The sequence below is a fragment of the Lissotriton helveticus genome, chromosome 9 (genome assembly GCF_964261635.1).
Source record: "Lissotriton helveticus chromosome 9, aLisHel1.1, whole genome shotgun sequence".
NCBI classification, from domain to species: Eukaryota; Metazoa; Chordata; class Amphibia; order Caudata; family Salamandridae; genus Lissotriton; species Lissotriton helveticus.
This window is the reverse complement of record NC_136070.1, coordinates 757,663,061-757,674,237: the sequence shown is the minus strand read 5'-3', so window position 1 is coordinate 757,674,237 and position 11,177 is coordinate 757,663,061. Positions and strand designations below refer to the sequence as shown.

Here is an 11,177-nt window from a genome sequence, read left to right as displayed (position 1 = left end):
TCAGGCTGTACTGTTCCCATGAGGCACAGGGTCAAGACTTATTTGCATATGGCCATGTTTGAACTGGGGTGATGTGGTGAGCAAAATAACAATGGATTATACCCAGATCTGTGACTGGGATTGAATGTTTTGCCACTGTGCAACATTCCGTCCATCAATTGTTGTTTTTGCATTTGTCACCCCGAGTGTGACTGTATGCTAAGACGCGAGTCCTGTGCTTTCCATGCCACTGGATTCAAGCCATACTGGCTGATGACAGCTGATAGCCAGAAAACGGTCCTAGGATGCTTGATTCCGGTCCAGGGAAGACATGGCTTGGCAGTTCGGGCTGGACTGTTCCCATGAGGCACAGGGTCAAGACTGATTTGCATATGGCCATGTCTGAACTGGGGGTGGTGTGGTGAGCAAAATAACAATGGATTAAACCCAGATCTGTGACTGGGGTGAATGTTTTGCCATTGTGCAAAATTCCGTCCATCAATTGTTGTTTTTGCATTTGTCATCTCGAGTGGGACGGGTATGCTCAGACGTGAGTCCCGTGCTCTTCATCCCACTGGAATCAAGCTATCCTGGCTGATGATGGCTGATAGCCAGAAGCCGGTCCTAGGATGCTTGATTCCGGTCCAGGGAAGACATGGCTTGGCAGTTCGGGCTGGACTGTTCACATGAGGCACAGGGTCAAGACTGATTTGCATATGGCCATGTCTGAAGTAGGGTGGTGAGCAAAATAACGATAGATTAAACCTAGATCTGTGACCGGTGATGAATGTTTTGCCATTGTGCAACGTTCCGTCCATCAATTGTTGTTTTTGCATTTGTCACCCGAGTGTTACGGGTATGCTCAGACTTGAGTCCCGTGCTCTCCATGCCACTGGAATCAAGCTATCCTGGCTGATGGCGACTGATAGTCAGAAACAGGTCCTAGGATGCTTGATTCCAGTCCAGGGAAGACATGGCTTGGCAGTTCGGCTGGACTGTTCCCATGAGGCACAGGGTCAAGACTGATTTGCATATGGCCGTGTCTGAGGTGGTGTGGTGAGCAAAATAACAATGGATTAAACCCAGATCTGTGACTGGGGGTGAATGTTTTGCCACTGTGCAACATCCCGTCCATCAATTCTTGGTTTTGCATTTGTCACACCGTGTGTGACCGGTATGCTAAGACGTGAGTCCTGTGCTCTCCATGCCACTGGATTCAAGCTATCCTGGCTGATGACGGCTGATAGCCAGAAACCCGTTTTAGGATGCTTGATTCCGGTCCAGGGGAGAAATGGCTTGGCAGTTCAGGCTGGAATGTTACCATGAGGCACAGGGTCAAGACTTATTTGCATATGGCCATGTTTGAACTTGGGTGGTGTGGTGAGCAAAATAACAATGGATTACACCCAGATCTGTGGCTGGGGTGAATGTTTTGCCACTGTGCAACATTCCGTCCATCAATTGTTATTTTTGCATTTGTCACCCCAAGTGTGACTGTATGCTAAGACGTGAGTCCTGTGCTCTCCATGCCACTGGAATCAAGCTATCCTGGCTGATGACGGCTGATAGTCAGAAACTGGTCCTAGGAAGCTTGATTCCGGTCCAGGGAAGACATGGCTTGGCAGTTCGGGCTGGACTGTTCCCATGAGGCACAGGGTCAAGACTGATTTGCATATGGCCATGTCTGAACTGGGGTGGTGTGGTGAGCAACATAACAATGGATTAAACCCAGATCTGTGACTGGGGTGTATGTTTTGCCAATGTGCAAAATTCCGTCCATCAATTGTTGTTTTTGCATTTGTCACCCCGAGTGGGACGGGTATGCTCAGACGTGAGTCCCGTGCTCTCCATGCCACTGGAATCAAGCGATCCTGGCTGATGATTGCTGATAGCCAGAAACCGGTCCTAGGATGCTTGATTCCGGTCCAGGGAAGACATGGCTTGGCAGTTCGGGCTGGACTATTCCTATGAGGCACAGGGTCAAGACTGATTTGCATATGGCCATGTCTGAAATGGGGTGGTGTGTTGAGCAAAATAACAATGGATTAAACCCAGATCTGTGGGGGGTGAATGTTTTGCCATTGTGCAACATTCCGTCCATCAATTGTTTTTGCATTTGTCACCCCGAGTGGGACAGGTATGCTCAGACGTGAGTCCCGTGCTCTCCATGCCACTGGAATCAAGCTATCCTGGCTGATGATGGCTGATAGCCAGAAACCGGTCCTAGGATGCTTGATTCCAGTCCAGGGAAGACATGGCTTGGCAGTTCGGGCTGGACTGTTTTCATGAGGCACAGGGTCAAGACTGATTTGCATTTGGCCATGTCTGAACTGGGGTGGTGTGGTGAGCAAAATAACAATGGATTAAACCCAGATCTGTGACTGGGGTGAATGTTTTGCCATTGTGCAAAATTCCGTCCATCAATTGTTGTTTTTGCATTTGTCATCTCGAGTGGGACGGGTATGCTCAGACGTGAGTCCCGTGCTCTTCATGCCACTGGAATCAAGCTATCCTGGCTGATGATGGCTGATAGCCAGAAGCCGGTCCTAGCATGCTTGATTCCGGTCCAGGGAAGACATGGCTTGGCAGTTCGGGCTGGACTGTTCACATGAGGCACATGGTCAAGACTGATTTGCATATGGCCATGTCTGAAGTAGGGTGGTGAGCAAAATAACGATAGATTAAACCTAGATCTGTGACCGGTTATGAATGTTTTGCCATTGTGCAACGTTCCGTCCATCAATTGTTGTTTTTGCATTTGTCACCCGAGTGTTACGGGTATGCTCAGACTTGAGTCCCACACCTAGCCATTCTCGGTCTTTTGACACCAAATTCGTCATGCTACGACAAAGTTTATTACACGAGTCCAGAATTTTCAGAACCACAAACCCTCCTTTTGCCCTTACATAGGCAATTAACCTATCCTCATGCTAATCTGAGTCCAGGTCTATATTCCTAAAGTCATTGAGATGTTGCTGTAACATCATTCTAGTACTTAGTTCGTCTTTTGATACAGGTTTCCTTACACATGATGTAGCACAGAGGCCACATATTGCAGGAGCACACTGCACGCACAGACAGAACAGGAAAAGAATGGCTAAGACCATCCCAATGACCATCAGAATTTTCCATCCCCAGGCGGATATCAGTTCCCAGAACCATCCCATCAACGACCAATCTCCTTTATCCACATGAATAGATTCGGAAATCTTATGCAGTTTGGAGATGGACTAGTACACTGTTGGAGCGTTATCTGGAATGAAAACACAGCAACTCGATTGGATCAATTTACATACCCCACCTCGGTCTGCAAGTATGACATCTAATGCGACCCTGTTCTGAAGGGTCATAAGACGGTCCGACTGGAGCTCAGCAGTCAAGTTACTAAGGGCACCGGCAGTTTCAACTACTGTGGACTCAACCACCCTTGTCAATTGCCTTATGTTCCTGCTATTAACCATTGGTCCCCAGAACGGCAGAAAACCCTTTACGAAGTCCCCAAATTCTTGTCCTGCAGTGTCCTCTTTACTAAAGACACCTCTAACTATCCTTGTCTTATGGTAATCTGCCACAGCTGTGTAGGTGGGAGGCAACAGGAACGAAACAAAACATGTGCCCGAAAAGTCAGGGGGCAAACATGTATAGGCTCTATCATGGCAGATGAAATAGGTACCCTTAGCTGCTAAAAACGAAGGGGAAGTCTGAGATGCAAAAACATACATTTCAGTACAGACACTCTTCCCTAACTGAGCTCTGGGATTCTTGCCAGTACCTTGCAGACACAGGTGACCCTGATGGGGTACAATCCAAATCGGGGAAGATCTCTTAGCTTGCTGTTTCTCACTCAGAGTAGCTCCATATCCGGTCACGTTCCATCCTATGTATACTAGTGTCTCATCTCTCGGGATAGTCTCATAGGAAATATCTTCCTTAATCATATCTACTATACCCTTAACTAGAGCACTATGCTTAGGATTGTCTGTTACAGAACGTAGGGGGTAGACTTCATGTGCATAGATGAACATTGTTCTGTATGCCCACACAGAACCATTATGGCTGAATGGCAGGACCAGATAAGGGATACCTTTATCCGTTGTGTGAGGCATAAGACCACACACCCAACAGTTAGTCGTGTTCATTACTAGTTGGTGTTGGTGCAAAAGCTAAACGAAGGAGTTATAAATAAACTCTAATCTTCTAGCGGATTCATGTTCAGGAAGGTGCTGAAAAGAATGAGAGGAAACAGTAGAAAGAGGTGGTGTAGGCGATGTAGTGGGTGCAAATGTTACTCGAAAAGAGAATAAAACATATCCTATTAAAAACATCATCACACTGAATAACATGAAAATGCACAATATCAAAAAGCTTTTCTTTGTCATCATTTTACATATTCTGCTTTTAAAGTTCGTTTCTTTGGCAGGTCTCTACATCTCGAAAAACTCCATCCTCTATAATATGCTGCTCGCGATGGTTGGGTGTTCTATGCTAAGGAATGCTTCTGTCAGTCCAGTGCAACTCCCTTAGACCAACCAGAACTGTCGACCTAACGTCTTCAGCTGCACCCCAAAGACTTTGGGCAACCGCGACCCTACAGCGGAACCCGGATGGTGGTTCGAAAAACAAAAATAAAAAAAGTTTCTCAGATGAGAGAGCTGCACTTTCAAAAATAGCAATGGAAAGAAAATTTGTTTTTATTTGTCCATAGTTCTCGACCTCAAATTATATCGTTGCTTTCCCGGTATTGTCTGGTCTCGGAACAAGAGTTCAGGTTCTGTAGTGTCCAATCGAACTGACGGTGATACAGCTGGTTGCAAAATATTGTCACTCTCTTTTTCAGTAAGTGTTCCTTTTACACGTGCATCACTGAAAGGCAGAAAACGAGGCACAGTTTCAGTCTCTGAGTCGGCGACACCCTCCTGGACCCACCGGTCGTACGGCAGAGGCAAAGGCACCCTCTTACAATGTACACCGTGGATCCAGTGCTTCTTCCTTCCACTCGAACAGCTGATCTTGTTGAAAGAAGGACGAGGTGTGGGCCGGTCCACCTGGGCTGGTCGTTCTTTGTTCGCTGAAAGTTCTTGACCAGCACCCAGGATCCAGGATCGATGGGGTGTCCTGGAGCTTCAGAGACCTGAGGCAGAGTGTCATGGACCTGTTGGTGTAAAACACGCAATTTAGCCGTCAATTCGTACAAATAGTCAAGCAAAACAGGGTGTTCGATTTCACTGAATTTCGTAGGCCTTGGCACTCCCCATATGTTGGCCGGGCGGCCAAAAACGATCTCATATGGACTAAGTCCCACTCGCGAATGCACAGTCAATCTGGTGGATAGGAGTGCTAAAGGTAGAGCGTCAGGCCATTTAAGACCAGAGCTCGCTTGAATTTTGGCCAGTTTTAACTTTAGCGTGCCATTGTAGCATTCTACTAGTCCAGTTGATTGGGGGTGATTTGCAGCGTGAAACTTCTGTTGAATGCCTAACCCTTCGCATACTTTCTTCATCACTCGACCCACAAATTCACTCTCATTGTCACTCCAGACCATTCTCGGCATTCCAAATCTAGGGAAGAACTCTTTCACAAGGGTTTTCGCTGTGGATAAGGCAGTGTTGTCCTTTAGGGGGTAGGCTTCCACCCATCTTGAAAAGGCACAAACAACAACGAGTACGTATTTTAAATTGTTGCACCTTTCCATGTGGATGAAATCTAGCTGCAAAACCTCGAACGGATACGTAGGAGGTGCAAAATGACCACCTGGAGTTGGGGTTCCCCTACCAGGATTGTATTTTAGACACACCATGCAATTCTTGACCACATTCGCTGCACACTTAGGAATGCCAGCATTTTGCCATACTGGAGCCAACAACTTACAAATCCCTTTCACACTGATGTGAGCTATTCCATGGGCCATTGTAACCACTGCAAGCACGTACGCATCGGGTAACAACCATCTCTGATGCTCTGACAATTCAATCCAGCAACCATTGGCATCCATTTTACCCGTACTTTCTCTCCACACACTCAACTCTTTCTCTGTAGCTTCAGCTTGGATCGATTTCACACTCTCTATCGTGTCTTCACACATTCCAACGTCACCAATCCATCTTGCAGGGCCTGCAACATACATTCGGCTCATCACATTCCTCGCTGTTTCTTTTGCGATTTCGTCAGCAAATGCATTTCCACGACCAACATCATCAGTCACCTTCTTGTGTGCGCTACATTTCACAATCACAACTTGCAACGGCAAAGTAAGTGACTCAAGAAGCTCATTCACCAACTGACCATGCTGTATCTTAGCTCCATGCGAAGTCAGGAACCTACGTTCTTTCCACAATCGTCCAAAACTGTGAGCCACTCCAAATGTATACTGGCTGTCGGTATAGATAGTCACTTTCATTCCTTTCGACAACACACATGCTCTTGTAAGTGCAATCAACTCTGCTTCTTGAGCTGAATTATGTGGGATACGTGCAGCTTCAACAATTGTATGCAAAGTCGTGACAGCATATGCTGCAGTCGTATCACCATTCGGAAGCTTGAAGCATGAACCATCCACCCATAAGGTACCATCACACTTTACAAGAGGAGTGTCCCTAAGATCTATTCTCCCTTTCGTTTCTTCTTCTGTTCTAAGAAAACAATCATGCTGTTCTGAAGCATCTAATTCCTCTACACTCGGCAACAACGTAGCTGGGTTAAGAGTGTTGCATCTTTTTATGTGCACATGACTCGCTAACAATGTCAACTCGTAACCTGACACTCGAGCACTAGTTAAGTGCTGTGTCTTGGTTCTGTTTAACAACGTGTCCACTGCATGTGGAACCATCACAATTAACGTGTTATTCATCATTAAACCAGCAGACTGTCGAATAGAAACAGCTGCTGCCACTGTTGCTCTTAAACAACTCGGCAATGCTTTAGCTATCGGATCCAAAGTGTACGAAAAATACGCACATGGACGCTGCTTGTCTCCAAACAACTGTGTCAACACTGACAATGCACAACCCTCTTTCTCATGGACATACAATGTAAAGGGCTTACTGTAGTCGGGGTACCCAACACAGGAGCCGAACATAATGCTGTGCGCAATTCGGAAAAACTTTTCTGACACTCTTCAGACCATGGAAGGGGATTCGGTGTATCTTTACACGTTAATGCCACCAAGGGCTTGGCCAGCAAGGAAAAATTTGGTATCCACTGTCTACAGTATGATGTAACACCCAAGAAAGCACGCACTTCTCTCTGTGTTCTTGGCACATTCAATTTTGCTATTGCCTGAATTCTTTCTGATGTCAGTTTCCTTCCCTCCTTCGATAAGAGATGACCTAAGTAGGTCACTTCTTGTCGACAATATTGCAATTTTGAGAGAGACACTTTGTGATGCAACTCACACAAATGACGCAATAAAGACAACGTGGCTTCTTTACAGATTTCCTCAGTATCTGCAGCAACAAGCAAATCATCAACATACTGAATGAGGGTAGCACCATCAGGTAAAGCAATCGTATCAAGCTGTGTTTTTAAAGCTTGACTATATATTGATGGACTTTCACAGTAGCCCTGGGGAGCGCGTTTAAAGCGGAAGCTTCGACCTCCTAAACTGAAGCCAAAAATATCCCTACTCTCCTCGGCAATCGGGATGCTGAAGAAAGCATTCTTCAAGTCAATCACCGAGAACCAAGTTGCGGAAGCTTGAATCATGGTCAATAGGGCAGTGATATCAGGGACAACTGGAAATTGTGGCACAACGATTTTATTCACCTCTCTAAGATCAAACACAAATCTGTAAGCAGGTGGCTGGGAAGGGTCAGTTCGTTTCAAAACAGGCAGAACAGGACTATTGCAAACGTTGCCTCTTGTCTCTTCAATTACACCTTTTTCAATCAGATCATAAATGATCGCTAGTAAAGCTTTTTCACCTTCACTAGAAATTTTATATTGGGGAATGCGTGGCATTTTAAAATTGGCTTTCAATGTTACAACATATGGTGGTATTTCCAAAAGACCCACATCATTAGGACCCGTAGCCCAAAGAATATCAGGAAGAAACGACAATTCTGTCGGAAGTTTATCCCTTGACAAATACATTGGAGAAACCACTTTCTTACCCAGTGTAAGTTGTACTCCCGAAGGAGAACAGTACAAAGTCGCATACAATCTTTTTAACAGATCCAATCCCAACAAGTTTTCACCACAATCTGTTGTCAGAATAAGGGGTGCTTCGAATTCACAAGGACCAACAGAAAGAGACATAGGACTATAAACTGGGTTTCTAACCGGGGCGCCAGAAAAACCTACGGAAACATTCATTTCGCCAGACAAAGGTGCGCCAGGGAGTTTGGAGTGCATAATAGAACTCTTTGTAGCACCAGTATCCAACAGAAAAGGCTCTGACACACCTGATGTAATCACCTCAACGTAAGGTCCACTCTGATCTACTGGAACTGAAACAGCTCCCTCTCTTTGTCTATGGCTTTCCTAGCAATCATTACCTTCCACATGCTCATCTTCTGCATAGTAATCATCAGCATAGTACTGAGCCGTCCTACCAGACGCGTTATTCTGCTGATCAAAACTATTCATTGAGTTCTGCGGCGGAAGGGAACGAGCGTTCTGGGGGAAATTTCCACGTCCTCTACCTCTAGGTGCGTGTTGAACACCTCGACCTCTAGAGCCAGAAACACCATTTGCGCGCTGTAACAAGATAGGGCAACTATACTTGAAATGACCCTCTTCCTTACAATATGAACACTGATTGGGACCTACAGGGACACGTGGTTGAGTATACTCGACTCTTTGCCTTTGAAACTGTTGAGGTTGTTGATAATTATTCTGATAGTTACTCTGACCACCATTATTCTGGCCACCACCACCACGTGGCGGATACGCTTGCTGTAACAGAACCTTCGTTTTTAACTCTTTAGTTTTCTTTTCTGCTCTATCTTTCTCATCTTTGTCTCGATTTTCGTAGTACTGTGCAGTAGCCAATATCTGTGCTGAAGAGGAAACTGCCCAAGAACTTTCTGAATCTTTTAATTTTTTACACAACTCGGGAAGTAAATTATGCACAAATTTATCGACGAACAACCGTTGGCCACCTTCTGTACTCATATCTTGACCACTGTGGTCGACAAACGTCTCTTCAAACCTGGTGAAGAAATCAGACACCGTCTCATCTTTCTTCTGCTTACACGCAGACAATTTATCCCAGTTTACTTGTATGGCAGGCATTAAAGTTTTCATGTAATCAATGATCCTACCAGGAAGATCTGTTACTAAAGGCTCAGGTTTAGAACCACAAACTTGTCGGGCATCTGCAGCAGCAATATTAGCCCATGAGTCACCTAACTCCTGATCATGATCTGCATCGCGAATCTTTCCCCATAAAGGCTGTGGAACAACATTCCCAAACAACATGTCTATGTCGGCTAAATTCATAATGCAAGAGCCTGCAGTCTGTGACAGTTCCTTGTAATACCCTGCAGGATTTTGACGGGGATCAGGCAATGTCTGCTTAAGGGCCAATACTTCAGCTCGCTTCCATGGAACATGTACCCAAACACGCTGAAAGTGTGGCGGAATAACCGGATTAGCATTCGGGTCACCATCTCTCCAAACTGTGGGAACTTCTCTCATGGGATATTGTCTCGCCTTCTTTTTGACAGAGGAATCAGACTCAAACAAAGACCGAGAAACACCTTCAGTCCTTAATGACAACAATGTCGCAACTGCTTTCTTAACATCTGAACCCACAATCGCGCCTTTCCCAAATTCGAACCGTACACGACACAACTCAGGCGGATTGGGCTCCAAATCATTTTCCTCTAAATCCTCACAAAGGAAAGTACACATTTTCTCTAAAACGTACCTCTGTTTTGATGCTTCCCACTGATGGAAGACATCCATAACAGACTCTAGCCCGTACCTCGTCGGGTCGGTAGCCCATTTATGTGCTAAATAATTCAATGTTTCCATCTCCCTAGAATCAGGCAGTTGACTACACAACTGCTTAAGCTCTGTGTCAGGAGTTACACTTGTTGCACCAAAGAGAGGATATAGGAGACTAGTAACAGTACTAGCCACTCTTTGTCGGACAGAAGGAGAAGTCGATGAAAGGACAGGCGGAAAAGCAGAGTGAGGTAAGGCAGACGCAGAGGCAGTATCAGAAGGAATACCAGGAGTGGTAGTCGTTATAGTAGTTAAAGTTGTAGGAAGTAAAGGCAGAGCAGATGTCAAAGCCGGTGGCCCTTGAGGAGGCTGTACCGGAGGAACAGGTGCCAACTGGAGAACAGCTGGTGGCTGCGGAGGAGGAGCAGGAGGCAATACAACCAAAGGTTGCGCTGCTAAAGGTTGCGGAGGTGCCGTAGCATTCTGTGCATAAGGGGGTGGCGAACTTAACAAATGTGACATTAGGGGATCTTTTTCAAGGTCTATTGCTGCATCTTGCTGAAGAGGCGGCAAAACTGGATAACATTTATTGATTACCATTTTACGTTGCCTGTGCAACTGCTCACTCATCTGTTCCTCTTCGTTATCTTTAAACTGCATAGCAGCTTGCATTATCGAAATACCCCTTTCTCTCTTATTTTTCTTCGCTAATTTAATTTCTTTCTGTTTGGCTTCCTTACGCCATATGCGGAAAGAGTCAAACATCGCCGGCCGGGCTTTCTTCTTAAAAAGTTTAACTTCGAGATTATCTAAGATTTCCGTGTCAAAGCTACCATATTGTGGCCATTTTAAAACACCATCTTTTCTGGTGTATTTGATCCACACTTCATTATATGTGATGGGGCCTACTCCATGTTTCACATACAATTCATAGGTTGGAGTTCCAATCGGAGGAACCGGACACGAGTCCTCCAATCGGGAATCCCTATTACTACCACAACAAACAAATTTCCAAGACTGCTAAGACCAGGCATCTTCGCTCTCTAGTCTAGCTTCAAACTTCAAAGGATTATCGATTACGATATTCTCGTGAATACACGAGTCCTTCGGCTTTGGTACTTGCAAGTTCCAAATCAAAGATCCCAAAAGGGATACCCAAACTAAGACCAACTAAGGACTGGGAGACGCTCCACTTATACTTAACTGAGATATCGATGACGTCACCAGAAGACTCGTCTATCGTTTCGCTCTACCAAACATCAAGGGTCCAAATCAGGGCGATAGCCAGGGCAGCAGTCCTTCGTAGCCGT

At 45.5% G+C, this 11,177-nt stretch overlaps 1 protein-coding gene across 1 annotated transcript; it reads right to left on the bottom strand.

The window, feature by feature from the left end:
• Positions 1–8,457: 8,457 nt before the first annotated feature.
• Positions 8,458–10,901, bottom strand: LOC144782967 (uncharacterized). The gene is given in 2 exon segments (XM_078662187.1): positions 8,458–10,871; positions 10,874–10,901. Coding segments are annotated over 2 exon segments (2,442 nt in total).
• Positions 10,902–11,177: the final 276 nt, after the last annotated feature.